Source organism: Leptodactylus fuscus, chromosome 3 (assembly GCF_031893055.1).
Source record: "Leptodactylus fuscus isolate aLepFus1 chromosome 3, aLepFus1.hap2, whole genome shotgun sequence".
NCBI lineage: Eukaryota > Metazoa > Chordata > Amphibia > Anura > Leptodactylidae > Leptodactylus > Leptodactylus fuscus.
Window position 1 is genome coordinate 75336538 of NC_134267.1, and position 22620 is coordinate 75359157.

At 41.4% G+C, this 22620-nt stretch overlaps 1 protein-coding gene across 1 annotated transcript in view; it reads right to left on the reverse strand.

The window, feature by feature from the left end:
• Window positions 1–22620, reverse strand: part of LYST (lysosomal trafficking regulator) — a 393838-nt gene that overhangs the window by 17024 nt on the left and 354194 nt on the right. Inside the window, exons 42-46 of the mRNA XM_075267816.1 lie at window positions 16164–16304; window positions 13223–13440; window positions 12402–12632; window positions 10657–10846; window positions 2363–2499 (exon numbers count right to left, since the gene is read on the reverse strand). Of these exons, the coding sequence (XP_075123917.1) occupies window positions 2363–2499; window positions 10657–10846; window positions 12402–12632; window positions 13223–13440; window positions 16164–16304 (917 nt within the window). The remainder of the gene's footprint in view (window positions 1–2362; window positions 2500–10656; window positions 10847–12401; window positions 12633–13222; window positions 13441–16163; window positions 16305–22620) is intronic.

A 22620-nucleotide genomic window follows, 5' to 3' on the forward strand; every position in this document is an offset into this window, starting at 1 on the left:
CTGCAGAGCGGTTGCCATAGTGACTGCTTCTCCGCTGTACTGTACAGTGGAGACCCGGAGCTAATTGCCCACGATCAAAGTCCACCTTGATCACGGGCATTACTTCAAGGCCCCGCTAAAGTGTAAATGTAGTCCACCGGGGCGGTCTCCCCTGGCCCTGTACCTTTATTGTTGCAGGGCAGCTCCCACACGATCGCAGCAGCCATCTCGTTCCTTTGACAGGTAGGAACCTAATGAAGGATCCCATGCCTGCCATAGGAAAATTACTACAGTAGTAATGTATGAGATCTCCCATATGGGACTTGCAATCAAATGATTACAGGTTCAAGCCCCCGAGGCGGCTTAACTAAATAGTTAAAGGAAAAAAAAAAAGTTAAAAAAAGTTAAAAAATTAAAAGTTCTAAATTACCCCCTTCCCCTAGAATACATATGTAAGTAGAATATTACTGTGAAACACAGACACATTAGGTATCCTTGTGTTTCCCTATTGACTGAGCATTTAGAGAGATCTCTACATTCAAGTACATTCTATCCTTGAAAATCAGGATCCCTACATTGAAATATTATAAAACTTTTCATTATACAAACAACAACATTTGTCTCGCAATATTTGTCTGTAATTGGACAACCCCTTTAACGTGACAAAGGGATCTCTAGGCAACATCTTAAATATTATCCATTTAGAGACAATAGCAAAGACAGCACCGAGCTGTATATGGTGAAGTGCAATAAAACAATGTCATAGACAGGTAAGCAAAAGGGTCTCTCACCTTGATAAGTTTTTGAGGGATTCACAACTACCAGATGGGCCTCAGAAGCTTTTAACAGGGGGTTCCTCCCTGGGTGACGTACAGCCACAGGATGCGTGCCACCATCAGTGTCAATCGAGTACAAGAAGGACACCACCAGCCTTCTCACAGCAGTTTATTGCACTTGAGAAAGGGCAGTCTAAGGCCAGAAACGCATTGTTGTGAATTGTTGAACTCTAATAAAGATTTGATCATTCATCCATTGGGTGAAGCACGGTGATCTTTTAACTGTGGTACTTCTGGTACTCAATAGTATCCATGGCATTGATATGTAGCGAATATTGAAATTAGGCCATAAAAAACTTACCGTATTTTTTATACGGTAGGACTATAGGACACACTTTTTTCCCCTCAAATTTGTAGTGGGGAGAGGTTTGATGAAGAACAGTCAGCCAAAGGGGTACAGGCCCCACAGCCATCTGAAGATGAGCATAGTATAATGTGTGGGGGCCACTATGAGGAGCCTATTGTACTGTGTTGGAGCCACTGTGGGTAGTATATTGTACTGTGCGGGGGTCAGGCGGTGCAAGCACGTTAGGAGAAGAAATCCTGTGGCGGGACTGGTGTGTTCCACATTAACATAGGTAAATTCCACTGCAGGACTACCTATCAAAGTGGCCCTGCACCTGTTTCAAAACTACAACTCCCATCATGCTTGGACAGGTTGGAACGATGGGAGCTGTAGTTTGGCAACAGCTGCAGAGTACACAGGTTGTACAACACTGATGTCCGCATATAAGAGTTTTGCACAACCTGTGGCCCTCCAGCAGCAGATCCCCCACCCCCACATACATTTTCTTTTCCTATTTTCCTCCTCTAAAACCTATATGCATCTTATGGTCCAGTGCAACTCAGAGTCTGAAAAATATGGTAAATCCAGGGCAACCCCTTTAAGGCAGACTACTCAAACATAAAGCTTGGGAAAGCTGGAAACATGAGTGTAGACTTGGTAAATGAAGTTTAACCCTTTCGTAACATCTGCCAGCTGTAGTATATATAAATATTATGAAATTTTGTAGCAAAGTCCAATAACTATTTAGGATTTCTACCATACATAGCAAGAAAGTAGTATTGGGGTCTATGGTACATGGAATTTGGGGGGGGGGGATTGGGGACATGGGTTGCTGCTTAAAAGGAAAAAAAAAGTTTTTAAAAAGTCTACATTTTTAAAAAAAATATAAAAAACGTTGATTTGAATGACCACCTTTCCCTGGAATACATATAAAAATAAACAAAAAGTAAACAACATATTAGGCATTCATGTATCTGAAAATGCCTGAACTATAAAAATAATACTTATAAAAATAATAATTGCACTTACTTTCAGACAAGCAAGTAGCAATACCTGGTGTGGTTTTGTGCAAGGTACACAAATATGAATTTCAGGATCCGTATCAAAGAGAGCAAAAAAGGAATTTAAGGATTCTCGTTACACCTGTTAGATTGCCTAATTCTTGACCATCTAAAAACCATTGTATATTTACAAAGTTTCACATTATGCATACAAGTTAGTGTGGAAGCATGAGTATATCATTTTCTTTTAAATATTTTACCTGATGTAGTTCAGAACACTGAATGAAATTTACAGGTGGCTCACTTTGTTTGCTTTTCAGTCTCAGAATGTTATCAGGATACCCCCAGCTTAGTATTGCTGACCACTGAATATCGATGCTATGCATACTTCGAACACCTTAAATAAAAATAAATCAGTCACACTTTATTATAGTTGATCTTGCTGTTTTTTTTACATCATGAGAGAAAAATTATATATTCGTAATATAAAGTAGAACTTTATTTTTATACTAACTAATAGAATACCTGTGGCTTCGTTCATGGAAAATATGTTAAATTGTTGGGCATGCTAAAGTAAATTTTCAGTGTCACACTCAAATTGACATTTTCAGAGTGCTACAGTAAATCTTTTTTTTCCCATTTTACTAATTTGTCGTAACATTGATGTGAACTTTTTTTTTTTTTTAAATTTCAACATTTTTAGTGATTTTACATATTCAATACATATTATGTAGTATAAACTATCTATTTTTTTTTTTTTTTTTCAAAAATTAATATTTATGCTCCTTATACAAAAAAACCCATTTACACCCAATTAACAACATAGTGCATTCCTTCCAGCTCCCTCCAATCTATAAGTAGTTCACGGACAAAAGAGTAAAACTGGTTTACAGTTACACAACTATCTATTGTAGTGCTTCAGTGATGAAAGCTCCTTGTATAGTATACAATAATGACAATCTTACTATGAGGTAGTTTTCGCCTGACCAATATTGCTGCTCAGTAAGGCTGCTTGCGCACTAAAGTATTTTTCACAAGTCTTCGGGCCGTGAATTCTACAGCTCCAAAGACATCTATGGAGCCTGCAAAATTCACAGCTTTGTGCACAAAGTCATCTATGGAACCACCAAATCCATGTCCCTGAGGCCTGTGAAAAATACTGTAGTGTGCAAGCAGCCACTAAGGATACCAGAAATGTTTTGTCATTGCGTGCGTGTATGTGTGCACGCGTGTGATCCATGTGAATGTATGTGTGTGTCCATGCATGTGTGTGGTCTGTGTATACATATGCGTGAATGTGCACATGTAATCCATGTGTTTGTGCGTGTGCAGTGCAAGTGTCCATATGTGCAGTAATTGTGTATGAGTGCATGTGCTCTGTTCGTCCATGTGCGTAATGTGTATCATCTGAGTGTGTTTGCGAGCGTGAGGGGTTGCTAAGGCAGCCAGGAGGCACTGCAGCATTAAAACTGCAATAAAAACAAAAAACATAATGAACAGTAACAAAAACTCATGTGTATCCCAAAATATAGTGGTTCACATGTAGTTCTTGACCAAATGTCTGATGGCTAAGTACTAATTACTAACTATCTTGGATTCTACAGGACAGTCACGTATAGTGGGTTTCTCTCCCGGTCGGTGAAAGGTATGTCCCAGATTCAACTCATCTGTGTACGGTGAAGACGCAAATGAGTTGAATACAATGGCGAAGCAGGACCAGACAGTGCTTGCTTCACCACTGTTCAACCCCAGGAGCTGTAGGCATGATGTGACCAGCAGAGATTTAGTTTTTGGCGAACTGAGCCTTGCACCAGCAGTGTTTTTGGCCCTTTGGGTGAGTTGAGCCTTTAACCAGAGATTTGTTGGCCCTTGAGGTGAGTTGAGCCTTTTAACAGTCGTGTTTTTGGCCCTTGAGGTGAGCCTTTAACCAGCAGAGATTTAGTTTTTGGCCCTTTAGGCGAGTTGAGTCTTGCACCAGCAGTGTTTTTGGCCCTTTGGGTGAGTTGAGCCTTGCACCAGCAGAGTTTTTGGCCCTTTGGGTGAGTTGAGCCTTTAACCAGCAGAGAATTAGTTTTTAGCCCTTGAGGTGAGTTGAGCCTTTTAACAGCAGTGTTTTTGGTCCTTTGGGTGAGTTGAACCTTGCACCAGCAGTGTTTTTGGCCCTTTGGGTGAGTTGAGCCTTGCACGAGCAGAGTTTTTGGCCCTTTGGGTGAGTTCAGCCTTTAACCAACAGAGATTTAGTTTTTGGCTCTTTGGGTGAGTTGAGCCTTTAAACAGCAGTGTTTTTGGCCCTTGAGGTGAGCCTTTTACCAGCAGATTTTTAGATTTTTGCCCTTTGGGTGAGTTGAGCCTTGCACCAGCAGTGTTTTGGCCCTTTGGGTGAGTTGAGCCTTGCACCAGCAGTGTTTTTGGCCCTTTGGGTGAGTTGAGCCTTGCACCAGCAGTGTTTTTGGCCCTTTGGGTGAGTTGAGCCTTGCACCAGCAGTGTTTTTGGCCCTTTGGGTGAGTTGAGCCTTGCACCAGCAGAGTTTTTGTCCCTTTAGGTGAGTTGAGCCTTGTACCAGCAATGTTCTTGGCCCTTTGGGTGAGTTGAGCCTTGCACCAGCACAGTTTTTGGCTCTTTGGGTGAGTTGAGCCTTGCACCAGCATAGTTTTTGTCCCTTTGGATGAGTTGAGCCTTTTAACAGCAGTGTTTTTGGCCCTTTGGGTGAGTTGAGCCTTTACCCAGCAGAGATTTAGTTTTTGGCCCTTTGGGTGAGTTGATCCTTGCATCAGCAGTGTTTCTGGCCCTTTGGGTGAGCTGAGCTTTTTAACAGTAGTATTTTTGGCCCTTTGGGTGAGTTGAGCCTTTACCCAGCAGAGATTTAGTTTTTGGCCCTTTGGGTGAGTGGAGCCTTGCACCAGCAGTGTTTTTGGCCCTTTGGGTGAGTTGAGCCTTTGCTGGAGGGTTTGGAGGCTAGCAGCGGCTACTGTCCAGCTCCAGAGCTGCTACCAGGTTCCGTCCGTTATCGCACATGACCATTCCTGGGCCTAGGTGCAGCGGCACAAACCACATTGCCGTCTCATTGGAGGATGGCATCCCTCCGATGAGATTATGTCAACTAAGTACATTCACTCATAAACGGCATAATAGTCAAAAATACCAAATGACAATGGTCACCCATTCACCTATACTCTGGAAAATCCAAAAAGTCACAAACATGTGTATCAGCTCACCTTAACATCATATAGACACGTCAGACGCGCGTTTTGCCCCTGCTACAGGGCTTCGTCCGGGGACCTCTTGATATGGCATATGTGTGTATATAATACTATTCATCTGGACCCCTGGTTACCCTGCCCATGGCATAAATATTGATTCTAGATAACTGTGTGTATTACCTCACTAACATCACTTTGGCTTGCTGGCACTTTTAAACCTGATGGTTTTTCCTGGTTATTTTGTGTAATTTTTGTAGTGTGTCATTATATGTCCATGTGATTTTTTAATATTTGGATAGCAATAAAAAATTATATTTTATACCTATCTGTGGATATGGTTGTTCTTTTTGTATATGTGTACACTTCAAACTGTTGATTCATAAAAAACCTGTCTTAGATAGACAACTAGATAGTGGCCTACTATTTGAACAAGCAATCTGGAACCAGAATTATGCTTTTGATGATGGAGTCAAGTAGATTTATCAACTGGCATCACTACCATTTTCAAAGAGCACTGGGGCATCCCCAGTGCTGCGAGAGAAATCTCCAGCGCCGCCTCCATCTTCTTCAGGAACGGCCTCTCCCTGCGTCGTCTTCCGTCTTGGATTTCAATCTTCTAGGCATGCGCAGTTGGCTCTGCCATCAGGCCTCGAGCAGAGTCGATTGCACATGCCCGGCAGCCACAAGAAAATGGCCGCTTACAGCAGCTTACTGTGTAAGCGGCCACAAGAAAATGGTCGCTTACATAGCTTACTGTGTAATAGGCCATTTTCTTGTGGCTGCTGGGCATACGTAGTCGGCTCTGCTTGAGGCCCGATGGCCGAGCTGACTGCGCGTGCCTAGAAGATTGAAACCCAGGATGAAAGAAGACGCAGGAAGAGGCTGTTCCTGATCCATCCCAAAACGAATGCCACCAGGGTAGTACTTGGAATTAGTGTGGGCATTCATTACGGGCACTGTCACCAGACACCTGGCTGATATGGTGGCCACTCAGCTCCTCAGCAGCTGTCATATTTAAATATGTAACATCCAGTGTATTATTACAACAAATGTCAGAAATGTGTTAAGTTATATGTAAACATGCAGGTTTTCAGATGCAGTTTTTGATGCCAAAACCAGATTAGCTTATAAAAGGTGTGAAGTTATGAAGGACAGATGTTACTTCTCTCAGTTTTTTTTTTTTTAATTTTATTTATTTTTTATATAACTCTCCAGGTATTGGCTTCAAACATCACCAAACCCTAAATGTGTAAATACACCCTGTATGTACCATGACGCTATGTTCAGATGATTGAGATGTGAAAAATGCTGTGGAAAACGTTCATTTTTCACAGCTGTTTTTCACCCAAGAGGCACCTGTTTTCATGGATTCCACTTACATTTCAGTGTATGGAGGGATCCATGAAAATAGCCAAAATTAAGACATGACCTGTATTTTGACTGTCGATGAAAACAGAAAAACAGTCATGTGAATAGTCCTCATTCACTGACACTGAATTTAATAATGTTGTGTGACATCCGTTAAAAAAACAGAAGTTGCACAACCATTAATCACTGTCATGTGAACGTACCTAGAGACTGGGCCTCCATGTTATGTTTGCATTTTGTTGTTTTTGAAAAGGTTGTATGAAAATACATTTGAATAAATACTATTTATCATTAAATTTCTGTTTCTTTATGCATGAATGGATGTGTCTGTCCAAATGCGGTTTCATACAATGTTTATAAAATATTAAATTCACAAAACACAGGACCAAAATTACCATATATACTTGAGTATAAGCTGACTTTTTCAGCACATTTTTCATGCTGAAAAAGCTCTCATTGGCTTATACACGAGTCAAGGTCCACGGAGCACAGAAAACTGGAAGGACCTGGAAGGGGGAGGTCCTTTAGTGCTACTGCTCTGTGATTGGCTTGTCATGAGGTCACTTGACTGTGATGTCATCAAAGGTCCTGTAGCCACTGGTATGTAACATCTGCAGATAAGGTTGAGTCTAAATCCTAGTAGCTCCGCCCACACCAGAGTCCGATCACATGGTCATGACATCATCAGAGGTCCTTTAGCACACTAGGATTTAGCATCTACCCTGCAGATTAGTGGCCAGGATTCATTGTGTCTTATGTAAGATGTATGGAGGAGAGGAAGCTACAGTAAAGTGAAACACACAGGTACCTTCCTTTAGTTACTCTGCCTATTAATGTCAGGCATTTGGGGTTATTAATTTAGTTTCAGTAACTCCATGTGCCTCACAATAATAGCAATTAACCCCATCATGTCCCTCATATTAACCCCTGTGTGCCCCATAGAAGGGTTACTAATATGTGAAACACATGGGGGTACTAATAAAGGACCTTAAAGAGGACCTTTCACCACTTTTGGGCACATGCAGTGTTATATACTGCTGGAAAGCTGACAGTGCGCTGAATTCAGCGCACTGTCGGCTTTCCCGATCTGTGCCCGGTGTAAAGAGCTTACAGTGCCGGTACCGTAGTGCTCTATGGTCAGAAGGGCGTTTCTGACCATTAGCCAGAGACGTCCTTCTGCCTCGCAGCGCCAATCGCGCTGTACTGTAGAGCGGGGAGGAACTCCCCCCTCCCGCTCCTGATAATGCTCGTCTATAGACGAGCTGTGTGAGCAGAGGGAGGGGGCGTTCCTCCCGGCTCCACAGCAAAGCGCGATAGGCGCCGCGAGGCAGAAGGACGTCTCTGGCTAATGGTCAGAAACGCCCTTCTGACCATAGAGCACTACGGTACCGGCACCGTAAGCTCTTTACACCGGGCACAGATCGGGAAAGCCGACAGTGCGCTGAATTCAGCGCACTGTCAGCTTTCCAGCAGTATATAACACTGCATGTGCCCAAAAGTGGTGAAAGGTCCTCTTTAATTATGAAGATACCTAATTATTACCTCCATACAGTGTTGGCCAAAAGTATTGGCAACCCTGCAATTCTGTCAGATAATACTCATTTTCTTTCAGAAAATGATTGCAATCACAACTTCTTTGGTATTGTTATCTTCATTTAATTTGTCTTCAATGGAAAACCACAAAAAAAATTGTCAAAAAAAGGGGGTGGACAAAAGTATTGGCACTGTTTGAAAAATCATGTGATGCTTCTCTAATTTGTGTAATTAACAGCACCTGATACTTAGCTGAGGTACCTAACAGGTAGTGGCAATAACTAAATCACACTTGAAGCCAGTTGAAATGGATTAAAGTTGACTCAACCTCTGTCCTTGTGTGTACCACATTGAACATGGAGAAAAGAAAGAAGACCAAAGAACTGTCTGAGGACTTGAGAAGCAAAATTGTGAGGAAGTATGAGCAATCTCAAGGCTACAAGTCCATCTCCAAAAGACCTGAATGCTCCTGTGTCTACCGTGCGCAGTGTCATCAAGAAGTTTAAAGCCCATGGCACTGTGGCTAACCTCCCTAGAAGTGGACGGAAAAGAAAAATTGACGAGAGATTTTAACGCAAGATTGTGCGGATGGTGGATAAAGAACCTCGACTAACATCCAAACACTGGACTGCTTGACTGTGTGCATGGCATTATGAAGTCTGAAGACTACCAACAAATTTTGCAGTATAATGTAGGGCCCAGTGTGAGAAAGCTGGGTCTCCCTCAGAGGTCATGGGTCTTCCAGCAGGGCAATGACCCAAAACAGACTTCAAAAAGCTCTGGAAAATGGTTTGAGAGAAAGCACTGGAGACTTCTAAAGTGGCCAGCAATGAGTCCAGACCTGAATCCCATAGACTACCTGTGGAGAGATCTCAAAATGGCAGTTTGGAGAAGACACCCTTCAAATCTCAGGGACCTGGAACAGTTTGCCAAAGAAGAATGGTCTAAAATTCCAGCAGAACATTGTAAGAAACTCATTGGTGGTTACCAGAAGCGGTTGTTCGCATTTATTTTGTCTAAAGGTTGTGCTACCAAGTATTAGGCTAGGCTGAGGGTGCCAATACTTTTGTCTGGCCCATTTTTTGAGTTTTGTGTGAAATGATCAATGATTTGACTTTTTTTTTCATTCTCTTTTGTGTTTTTTCATTGCAAGCAAAATAAATGAAGCTATTAATGCCAAAGAGTTTGTGCTTGCAATAATTGTCTGGAAGAAAATGATTATTACCTGACAGAATTGCAGTGGTGCCAATACTTTTGGCCAACACTGTATGTCTGACATATCAGTAACTCTTATGTGAGGCACACAGGGGGTAAAGTGATTGGTTGAAATATTGACCTGGCAGAAACACTGATGGGTTAACTGCTATTACTATGAGGCACATGGAGTTACTAAGCTGCAATGCACATGACCAGACTTTTTATCTGCAATGGTAGATTTCCCCCTAGGCTTATACTCGTGTCAATAAGTTTTCCCAGTTTTTTGTGATAAAATTAGGGGTCTCGGCTTATATTCAGGTCGGCTTATACTCGAGTATATACGGTAATATATATAAAACTCAACCTTTATTGGTATACATCTAAAAACATCTCCTAGATAGCAGCAATACTGGAAATATAATAAGGTGCACTCATAAAACCTTGCTCATAGAGAAAGAAACTATCTTACTAGGGACTTGATATGCAGGGACTTGATAAGTGGGCACAGAGTGAAATTATCCTTTTTAGTACCCTACAGTATATCCCACAAATTTACTCTAGTCTTTACAAGCACAGTCCCACATAAAAGCTCTCCCTATTTCTCGCTAACACAAACACTTCATTTCCAACATGTTCCACGCCTAGCATAAAGATGGACAATCTTCAGGGGATTAGGCAGTCTCTTCTTAGTGATAAAAGAAAGTGAGCCAGTGCTCCAACCCAATATGATCAATCTGAGCATATCCACAGATAGCCCTAGTTCGGGGGAGTTGTGTCCTCGGTAACCTTGTTCAGCTGCTAGGTGTAGGGCAGGCTGTTGGTCCCTTACTGAAAAGATATTTTTGGCCTATTGTTAAGAAAACCTAGATCCTGAACTACTCCAATTCAAGGGAGGGAGTATCATTTAAAACTGAAATGGAGTCTTCTAGCACTACAGTGATGTCATAGTTTATATAATGTACATAAATTTGAGGTCATTATGCTTGGCCAAATACGAGGATACATTTTTTTGTTGAAGTATTTTTTTTTCTAAATAAGAACTACCAAATTAATTTATATCAGCTCTGGTTTTGGATAATAAAAAAAGAAAAGAACGCTGAACTATTGGGGTAGATGAAGAATTAAAAAAATGTTAAATTTAGATTTGGGCTTGAAAACCATAAACATATTAAACCAATCTTTAACACCACTAATTTCTGTAAACTGCTTACTTATTTTATTTAACAAAACAAAAAAAAATCAACATGTTAATTACCTTGTTCCTTGCTGTAACTCATCATTAAGCAGAATTTTCTTGATAAACCACATATAGCCCGAGTAGGCAAAGATTGTAAAGATCCAAATCTTTCTCCATGTGGCTGACTGAAGCAGACCGTGGGATCTGGAGCACTTGGGGAACCAACATATTCCCCCCATTTGAGTCCTCTTATCCACGGAAGTGGGCTCTATCATTGCAAAAAACTGAGCATTAGTACATTATTAGGGTTACATCTGACAAGAAAAAGAAAAAAACATGTGGACCTACCATGAAAGTTTGGTTAGGCAGAAAAACATAATGCTACCCTAAGTTCCATATAAGACAAAAAATAGAGAACATAACACTGAACTAAACAGAGCCAAAATGTAGAAACTGATCATCCATAACTTTCCCAAGCAATAAGTGCAGTTAGTTTTGATGCCACATATGCTCATTGCTCTCTCTAATGTCAGGTGGTCAGTGTTAGGAAAGAGCAACCAAATGTTGTGATTCTGATCTCTGACACGGTCTGCCTCTGATTGAAGCTTTGAATCATGCACCTTGCTTGTACCATACCATGCAACAAAACTAATTGCAATTAAAAAAAAAAAAAAAAAAAAAGCTCAGGTACAATGGGAGCTAGGGAAAAAAATTCCAACTGCAGTGGAGTCGGTGGGGGTGGTGAAAGGTCCTCTTCAAAGGGTTAACAGACAACAGTATACATGTATATAATGTAATGAATACAATACAGTTCTAAACACAATATTTAGACAGTAGAAGAAAGTGGGCAGACTTGGAGCATGACTCTTTCAATAAGAAATGAAGAGGAATGTAAGTCTGCAACTTGTACTTTAACTTTGGGAGAGAAGTAGAGGGCAATTACCGTAACTAAAAAAAAAAGTAAATTGTCTTGGAGTCTCTACTTTCTTCGCATAAAGTAAGCTCAGAAAACAGACAAATGCTTTGATATCAGACCTTATGTAAGCTATGGATTAGTCAACTGCAGGCTAGGACAATGACACCAGAGAACTAGATATCAAAGCAGCCACTGTGTATTCAAGGGTACACTGTGCTGTGCAATATCATAACTTTAGGCTGGGGTCCATGTAGTGTAAACACAGTGATTTTGCTAATCCCAGCCACACAAATATCCACAGTGGACATGCTGAGATTTAAAAAACCGTTGTGTTTTTATATATCACAATATGTCATTTATACTTACAAAAACTCTGCAGACTTTCTGTGAAAAGCTCTGCGGTGTAAACCATGATACGTCTCTGCCACAGTTTTTCCAGCATCACTTTTTGGATGTGGCTTGCTACGCTACCATAGCCTTAGATGGTCTTTGGAGACTCAGGCTCACCCAATATACTTTAACCTGAATTGCATTTTTTACAAACTCTTTTTTGTTTTTTCTAAAGAAATTGTTCTCCCTAAATGAAAGATGATGCTTCACATAATCTGCCCTGGTAACAGAATCCCTTTAAAGAAGACTTGCCAACACTCCCGACATGTCTTTTAGAAAGACAATAAAGACATGTCACAGAAGGCAATAAAAACTAATGAAAAGTCATTGCTAAATGTTTTACTAATGACGTTTCATTGGCTTTTGTTTTCTTCTTTGATAAGATATTATGCTGCAGTTTAACCAATTGAAGAGGTTTTGTTAACTCTGCTACAGCTGTATTAGTGACTTTTTCTGACTTTTAAGCAAAAACAAGAAAATTGAGATTAAATTAATGTAAATAATTTTTTTTACGTACAGGATACATAGATTCTTTAGTGTTGTCTCTGTTTTCCCGGAATGCCAATTGAACTAGCAATCCCATAGCTGCAGGAAGTTCGCCTTCCATTAAAAGCTTTGATCCTGAACGACTCACATGGGCTGAATGGAAAAGTTGCCTAGGAGTTTGACCATATGTTTTTATCATAGTTTCTAAAGCCCGTCTTTGTACAGGGTCTTCAACTGCTGAAACATCCATTCCAAAATAAGTCTAAAAAACAAAAACAAAGCATGACTCTTATGACATGACACACAATCATAAAACATATTACTAGGATATCTCATTAATCTTATGCGACTACTAGACTCAAGTGATATTCTGCTGATAACAAGGTGAGTAACATACTAAACATAAAAATAAATATGCCACCAAATGAAAGGAGAAGTGGAAGTAAAATTTTTGCTATGTGCCACTATGGATTGTCATTTTCAGATTTGCTTTTCAGTAACTGACAACCAATTTTCAATTTGTTAGTAAACATCTATGCTAAGAAACTGAGACACTAAAACAATATGGCAGCAAATCCAGTTGTAGATTAGCATTTAGATCTCCAGAAGAATAAAAACTTTTTTGTCCAGTAGAACCTACCCTGTAAATCAATGTCTGTGTCAATAGAGCTTTGCCCCTATAATGAATAAGGAAACTTCCAATCTCTCTTAAACATTAAATATAATAAAAATCATAATGAATGTTCACTCTAATGTCTAAATTGCTAATAAAACGCCATTGGTAAGTTTTGGATAAAAACTTTCTGAAAATCTTAATATCACTGGCACAGATCAAATAGTAAGTAGACTTACAGCTGGATGAAACACATTAATCGCCTGAACAGCAGCACGTCCTTTCTGTTTATAGCCAAATACCAGATCAATCCAATGACATATGGTTTGTGAAACATAGTCTGATTCAAGGGCTTGTCGATGAATCAAAATGAAAAGACGAGGATCATTCCGTGCCCAGGGTGGAAGATTAACATGATTAACACGTTCTCCATTTTGACGTACTCCAAAATCAAAGCCTGTGTAGTTTAAACACAAATGCATAAATAACAAAGATGACCACTGTAAAACCTGAGGTTCAAGGGTTTTTATAGTTTAAATGCAAATAGTTTACAGTGTAACTAAATTTTTACCCACTTAATTTTCTGGCAGTATTTGTGCCACCAATACATTTTGTAATGTACCGTATTTTTCGGACTATAAGACGCACTGGACTATAAGATGCACTAAGGTTTTAGATGAGGAAAATAGAGGAAAAAAATTTTGAAGCAAAAAATTGTAAAATATTTAATATATGGGAGTTGTCGTTTTGCAACAGCTGCAAGGCCACATTGACAGGTGACCCTGCAGCTGTAGGGGGACACATAGAGTGGGTTTTTTTGCGGGGCCAGATGCACTTTTTAGTTATACCATTTTGGGGAATGTCTATTGCTTAGATCACCTTTTATTGAAAAAAACCTGCCGGTTTAGCACTTGTGATATTGACGTTCACCGTACAGGAAAACTATTAGTAGACCGGGCATTTTCGGACACAGGGATACCTGATGTGTATGTGTTTGACATATGATTTTCTACTGTTATATATATTCTAGGGAAAGGAGGTGATTTAGAACTTTTATTTATTTCATTTTTTAATTATATATTTTTAAAGCTTTTTTTTTTTTTTTTTTTTTTTTTTTACTATTTTATTCCCCCCCGGGGACTTGAAGCTGCAGTCACTTGATTGCAAGTCCCATAGACGGCAATACAACTGTATTGCCGTCTATGGGACATTCTGTATATTACTATTACGGCTGGTCATAGACCCAGCCGCAATACTAATATAGCAGTGACAGGCCTGGGAGCCTTCATTAGGCTCCCGGCTGTCACCCGAACAGGTCAGCTCCTGCGATATCGCCACGCAGGAGCCGGCCTGCAACTTTACAGGTATGGGGTCGGTGGGGACCAGCCCTGGGGGAGAAGGGGCCGCCAATACAGACCCGGCATCCGCTGTAATAGAGAGGCGGATGCCGGCGAGGGATAGACGCCGACACAGGTGTCGGGACCTGAGACATCGCTGCACTCCTCTGCTCTGCATGAAGCCAGCGGCGGGGGGACGGAGGAGCAGAATAGCATCGTCCCTGCCGCTGCTGGCTTCATGCAGGGCAGAGGAGCGCAGCGATGTCTCAGGCCCCGGCACCTGTGCCGGCGTCTATCCCTCGCCGGCATCCGCCTCTCTATTACAGTGGATGCCGGGCGGCCACATTCGGACTATAAGACGCACCCTTCTTTCCCCCCCAAATTTTGGGGAAAAAAAGTGCGTCTTATAGTCCTTTATGGACAACTTTCGACTCCTTTATGTGAATCTTTTTTTTTAATTTAACTCTTTTACTTGCCTCTCTATTAGAGCTGTCCCCTGCTTATCATTTTGTCATTGAGCATGGAGTACAGGGCTGTGTGAAGTGAACAGAAAATTAGGTTGGTGGAAGGTCACTTCAAATGGTTATATCTCAGGCATTTTGAAACATAGAAACTTGCTTTTGGTGTCATATGAAAGAGGAGATCCAGTTGAAAGAAGATATTCTCTTCTATTCATCTTGTAGTACTGAGAATACTGTGTGCAGGGGCCACTATGGGGCATAATAGTGTGTACAGGGGCCACTTGGGGAAATAGAACTGTGTGATGGGCCACTATGAGGCATAATGGTGTGTGCAGGAATGCGAGGGAGGGAGGGGAGTCGGGGTCTTCGGCGTTGATCGGGGCTGGAGGCGTGTCAAAACATACTAATTTCTATTTATCATTATTTGTATTATTAATTTAGGCAAATTGCGAGACTTCCCTGTACACCAAAAAACAAATTTATGCCAGTCAGGAACTGGCATAGATTTATCGGATAACACACAGATCCTGCACTGGACTAGCTAATCTATCTGCCTCTGCGTCAAAGAAGCTATAGTAATGGATAAAACAGGAAGAAGTTCTGCTCCTATTCAAGTAGGTGCAGAGCTGTAGTACCCTGGTGCCTCTTCTGACATAGTTGGACCTTTGGCAGTGATATTTGCATATGGAGTAAAAATTAAAAAAATTAAAAAAAAATTATTTTGCCAAAGTATGATTAAAAAAAAAATAAATAAATCACCTTTTAAATGTGGCATTCCAAAAGATGACTGCAAAGATGTATTTTCATCTTTTCAAGGTATTGGATACTTTGATCTTGAAAAGGTTAAAAGAGTTGTTCAACCATTTGTAATTGATAACCTATCCTTAGGATTTGTCATCACTTTGATATTGGTGGGAGCTGCAATAACCCAGCTTGCCAAGAAGTGCTGGCTCCATCCACTGTATAGTTCCTGTATTGGTGCATTGCTGAAGATAGCTGATGAGTGGAGGTATCAGATGTGAGATTCGCTACCTAATATTGATTGCTTCACCTTGAGCTAGATTATCAATATCAAAAGACTGGGAAACCCCTTTTTTTTTAATGTAGATTTTGAGCCCCACATAGAGCTCACAATGTACTCCCCCCCCCCCCCCCCCCATCAGTATGTCTTTTTTGGAATATGGGATGGAAAGCCATGCAAACACGGGGAGCATACAAACTCCTTGCAGGTGTTTTTTTGCCCTTGGCGGGATTTGAACAGCAAGACACCAGCTCTGCAAGGCTGCAGTGCAAACCACTGAGCGACCGTGTGGCTCCCAGCAACCTCTTTAAGCGTATTACAGCTCCTTTAATAAATAATAATCAGAACAGATTTTACATACCTTCTCGGTTTACCAAAAAATCTGGTAAGTAAAAAAACTCTGGAATCAACTCTTTCACGTCAGTCATTGATTCATAAGAAGATAATCGCCATGTTGTATTCATGGAATGAAAGGTTCTGTCCGGAATATCAAAGCTTTGATCTGAAATGTAAGCAATGTACAGATATAAACAAAAAGATATAAACATGAAAGATAAACACTTGTAATAATAAATACATTTTAAATGGCTACTGAAGCAAATCGAAGCCTTCTGTTTGTCTCATTCATACCATTAAAGTCAGTGGTGGCAAACAAATAGAGGCAAACAAGAAAATTACATCGAAGAAGGAAGAAACAAATTAAATAACTCCAAGAAACTCACCATGTACCAGTCTCTGCAAAGGGACTACACCATGGCCACCTACCTGGAGAAAATATCCCACCCCAAACAAAGAAAAGCCCTGAGCCGGTACTGACTGAGTGCCCACAACCTAGAGATTGAAACGGGGCGGCAAAAGCAGACCTGCAAGCCACGGTAGAACAGACTGTGCCAACACTGCGACCAAGGGGCCCTAGAAGACGAGGCCCATTTCCTACTACACTGCACCAAATACTCAGCTATGAGGGCCATCTACTACCAAAGACTCTCTGCCCACAAACCAGACTTCACATCTGCAGATGAGAAGAGGAAACTCTACATCCTACTGGGAGAAGAGGAGTCCACCGTGGAGATCGCTGCCCAAAACGTGTCACGCTGTCAAACAAGAGGAAGATGAAACCCCAAGGACTATTAAACCCCCACCCACCACCCAAAGACCTTTAAGCCCCCATCATCCGCCTACTCCATGCCCGCCCATACCCACATGTCCCAAGCAAGAACAATGAGACCCCAAGAACACATGAACCCCCAACCCACAAACCCCCTACCCACCCCCTTCCCCCAACCCCAACCATTCTTTGCTTTGGCAACACCACATGTTTTTCTTTGGTCATGCTAATAAAGCACATTTGTATTTCTATTTGGTGGGCATAAAACAGAAACTGCTTTCTATTAGGTCTCAATTTTTGCAGGGAAAAATAACATAGTTGCAATTTTCATTCTGACAGAAAAAAAAAAAAATAGGATGCCAACAGAAGGCTTCTGTGTGCATCTAAAAACTGATAAGAAAAAAAAAATCACTTCAAGATGGATAAGTAAAAACCTTTACCTTCCCAGAAATGTGAACAGAACCTTATCTGCAGTAAGAGCTCTCCCTGCCTGAGGACACAGAAAGTCTAATTTAATTAGACTTTCCGGGTCGCTAATTTAATTTAAGCGGACAGAAAAACCCGACATGTAGGTTTTTTGCCCCCACAGTATCATATATGAGCGACCCAGAAACAGGTTTGAAAATGACCTTGACCACACTCATGGCTGGGATACGACTCCACAGACAGTACTGCTGGTGACCTGCATGGAGCAGGTGATCTGTGGACCAGTGGGAGACAGGCAAGTGGTCTGTTCCAAGAGGATTGGATTCCAAGTTTAAGCTCAGTGTGAGCCACATTGCTGAGAAGAAACCACAATAAAGCTTATTTACCTCAGAAGGTAGTTAGGGTACAAGGCGTGAGGTATTGCCCTCTGTGTGGGCTAGGTTGTTGTATTATTTTTGTTCCTGCTGAAAGCCAAATAAAGCCATTTGTTGTGGATTTCCATTTCCTGCTATGCTGTTTATTTGGCAACCATCAGGCTACCTTTGATGCTAAACCACTCCCAATTGTCACTATATATATATATATATACACACACACACATACATATATATATATATATATATATATATATATATATATATATATATATATATATATATATATATATATATGGATGCCTAATGTGTTTCACAGTAATTTTCTACTTTGAGGGCAGGTTCTCCCTGGGGGACTTGAACCTGCAGTCATTTGATTGCAAGTCCCATAGACGAGAATACAAGTGTATTGCCATCTATGGGAGATTCTCTACATTACTATTAATAGTTATATAGCGATGACAGGCCTTGGAGCCTTCATTAGGCTCCTGGCTGTCGTCTGAACAGGTCAGCTCCTGCGAGCTTGCTGCGTAGGAGCCGGCCTGCAACTTTAAAGGTATGGGGCAGGCCGAAGGGGGGGAGGACATCTCCGGAGGGGGGAGGACACCTCCGGAGGGCACCTCCGCTTACCTCCTGTCACCTCCTGTAACGCTTACAGTGGAGATGCCGAAGCTTATGCCTACAATCAGAGATTGCAGGCATAAGCTTCAGCATCTCTGCTGTAAGCATTACAGCGGAGGTGCCGGTTTCTATGGCGACCGCTCTGCAGAGTGGCGCCATTACATTTACAGACCTGGCATCCGGACCCGGCATCCAGACACCGGGGCGGGTGCCGGGGCCCACAGCATCGCCACGTTCCTGCCAGAAGCATGGCGATGCTGTACATTAAAATCTGCAGAAGTACTTACGGTACTTCTGCTAGCAGGCCAGGAAGCAGACACACGCTGGGTGCGGGCCTGAGTTTACGTGGCCACGTCACTCGGCATGTGATGGAGCAGTGGGGGTGGGGGTGGGGGGGGTGTCTGCTATCCTGGCCTGCTACAAGAAAATTACCGTAATAACCCGAATATAAGCCGAGGAGCACTTCTTCAGCACAAAAACTGTGCTGAAAAACTCGGCTTATACTCGAGTATATATAGTATTTCCTCTGAGTATTTCCTTCCTACATCTGAGATACTAATACTCACTACACCCCCTGATAAATTCTTTGAGGGGTGCAGTTTTCAAAATTGGGTAACTCCTTTGGGGAATCCACTTTTTTTGGTATCTTGAAGGCTCTACAAACATGACAAGGCGTTCAGATACCAAACATTTGAATCTGCGCTCCAAAAGCCGCATCGCGCTCCTTCCCTTCTGCGCCCTGCTGTGAGCCCAAACTACAGTTTATGTCACATGTATGACACTAGTGTACCCAGGATAATGTAGGTAATGTCATATGTGGGTATAAACTGATATTAGGGCAGAGCCGGACACAGAAGGGAAGAAACTACACCCCTGAAGTATTTATCCAGGGGTACAGAGAGCATTTTTTAACCCCCAAGTGTTGCTATAACTTATTATTCATAAATGAATACGAAGCTGATTCTGAAAGGTGAAAATGACAATTTTTCCAGGAATACGTCAATTCAATGTGTAAAATGTTGTGTCTGACTTGTATCAGAGATGAACGCTCCAAAAGCTGTTGTGTCAGGGATACCCGCTTAACAGTTTTTGGAGTGTGTATCTCTGCTGACATAAGTTGGGCACAACATATCGGGCACTAAAATGGTGAATCTCTGGAAAAATTTGATTTTTAACTTCTCATTATTAGCTGCGCATTCTTACTTTCTTATGGTAGAGTTGGAAGGGACCTCAAGGGCCATCGGGTCCAACCCCCTGCGAGTGCAGGTTTTCCTAAATCATCCCAGCTATATGTTTATCCAGATTCCGCTTGAAGATTTCCATTGATGGAGCTCCCACCACCTCCCGTGGCAGCCTATTCCACTCTCTCACTACCCTCACTGTCAGAAAGTTTTTCCTAATGTCTAATCTGTATCTCTTTCCCTTTAGTTTCATCCCATTGCTTCTTGTACTTCCTTGTGCTAATGAGAATAGGGTAGATCCCTCTGCACTGTGACTACCTTTCAGATATTTGTAGACTGCTATTAAATCTCCCCTCAGCCTTCTCTTCTGCAAACTAAACAATCCCAGTTCTTTTAGCCGCTCCTCATAGGACATGGTTTGCAGACCTTCCACCATTTTGGTTGCTCTTCTCTGGACTTGCTCCAATATATCGATGTCTTTCTTGAATTGAGGTGCCCAGAACTGTACACAGTATTCCAGGTGTGGTCTGACCAGGGAAGAGTACAGCGGAATAATGACCTCTCTTGATCTAGATTCAATGCTTGTCTTAATACATCCCAGAATTTTATTAGCCTTTTTTGCAGCAGCACCGCACTGTTGGCTCATGTTGAATTTGTGATCTACTATTATGCCCAAGTCCTTTTCCCCTATGCTATCACTTAGTTCTATTCCTCCCATACTATATATGTTTTTTACATTTCTGTTACCCAGATGTAGAACTTTGCATTTGTCCCTGTTAAATACCATTTTGTTTGCCTCAGCCCATTGTTCCAGTGTGTCTAAGTCCTTTTGAATACACTCTCTCTCCTCTCTAGTGTTGGCTATTCCTCCTATCTTCGTATCATCTGCAAATTTTATGAGTTCCCCAATAATTCCATCGTCCAGATCATTTATAAAGATATTAAAAAGTACTGGGCCCAGAACAGAGCCCTGCGGCACCCCGCTTTTGACTTTCTTCCAGTTCGATGTGTAGCCATTTAGTATTACTCGTTGTGCCCGATCATTAAGCCAGTTGTGAATCCACCTAACTGATTTTTTGTCAAAGCCATACTTAATCATTTTTTCAATAAGAAGGTTATGTGATACTTTATCAAATGCCTTACTGAAGTCAAGATATACTATGTCCACGGCATTCCCTTGGTCCAACCATTCAGTGATTTTGTTGTAGAAGGAAATCAGGTTAGTCTGACAAGATTTATTGGTCATAAAGCCGTGCTGGCTCTGGTTAATTAATGCCTTCCCATCCAGGTACCGAAGTAAATGTTCCTTGACAATTTGCTCAAAGATTTTTCCTGCTATCGAGGTCAGACTTACCGGCCTGTAATTTCCTGGATCGTCCCTTTTCCCCTTTTTGTAGATGGGGACAACATTTGCCCTTTTCCAATCTAAAGGGACCACTCCTGTTTCTCATGACTCACCGAAGATTATAGCAAGGGGTTCTGTTATTTCCTCTGCTATCTCTTTCAGGACTCTAGGGTGTAAATCATCTGGTCCTGGGGACTTGGTTTCCTGTAACTTGGCTAAGTGCTCTCTTACCAGACCTTTGCTTATAGTCAGCTTGGAGTCCTCCTTCCCCTCATCTCCATCACCATTAATGTCGATATTTCCATTAGTTTATTGGGAGAAGACGGATACAAAATATGAATTTAGTAGCTCCACCTGCTGTTCCACCATGTTAACTGTTTCTCCTTTGTCATTCTTCAGGACTCCAATGGTCTCCTTCACTTTTCTTTTGCTTTTAACATATCCCCAAAATCTTTTTACCTTACTCTTTGCCTCTTTTGCAAGCTTCAATTCGTGTTCAGCCTTAGCTCCTTTGATGCTTGTCTTGCAGAGTCTGCAGACTGCTGTGTACTCTTCCTTAAGTATAGTTCCCATCTTCCACTTTTTGTATGTTTCCTTTTTCCTTTTTAGCAGGTTATGTAATTTTTGGTCATCCATCCTGATATTTTTAGGTGCTTCCCATTTTTCTTCCTTCTAGGTATTGTTAGTTCCTGTGCTTTAATGATTTCCCTACGGAAGATTTCTCACCCTTCATGTGCATTTTTGTGCTTAAGAATTTTGCACCATGGAATTCTGCTAACCCTTGCCTTCAGGCTCTTGAAGTCTGCCCTGCTAAAGTCGAGCCTTGAAGTCTGTGTCTTCTCAGGTCTTCTTCTTCTTGCAATCCCAAACTCAAGTATAGCATGATCGCTGAATCCCAGTGTCCCTGCTACCCGTAGTCCCTTAACCATGTGCTCTTTGTTGGTTAGGACTAGGTCCAAAATGGATGTTCCTCTCGTGTTTTCTTCTACTAGCTGGGCAATGAAGTTGTCTGCTAGAGAGGATAAAAATTTGATGGAGCCTTTACTCTTGGCTGTATGGGTTTCCCAATGAATGTCAGGGTAATTGAAGTCTCCCGTGATCACTATTTCATGTTTCTTTGAGAACGTGGTCATTTGCTGTGAAAAAATCTCATCCATGTCTTCTGTCTGTCCTGGTGGTCTGTAATAAACGCCTAGTATGATGTCCTTATCATTGTTTTTCCCTTGAATTACTACCCAAATAATTTCCAGTAGATTATCATTCTGTAAAACTGTAATTTCTGTGGAGATGTGTTCTTTTTTAACATACAATGCAACTCCACCCCCTCTTTTATTAGTTCTATTCTTTTTGAATAAGTTGTATCCTTCCATCTGTATGTTCCAATCATGCATGTCGTTCCACCAGGTTTCTGTGATGCCGATGACGTCATAGTTTTCCTTGTGTATCATCAGCTCTAGTTCTCCTTGTTTGTTTCCCATGCTTTGTGCATTTGTGTAAAAACATTTCAGATTGTGCTCTGTTGTATCCTTTTTCGTAATTTCCTTCTGAGTATCCTGTCTTGGGTCCTCTTCACCACATCTAGCAACCTTGTTTAGTATGTCTTTTAGCTGCATGTTCTTGTCTTTCTTTTTTCTTCCCATCCCCTCTTCTTCTAGTTTAAAGCCCTTCTGATGAGTGTGGCAAGTCTTCTGGCAAATATGTTTTTCCCAGGTTTTGTGAGATGTATCCCGTCTCTAGCAAGGAGTCCATCGTAGAGGTAATTC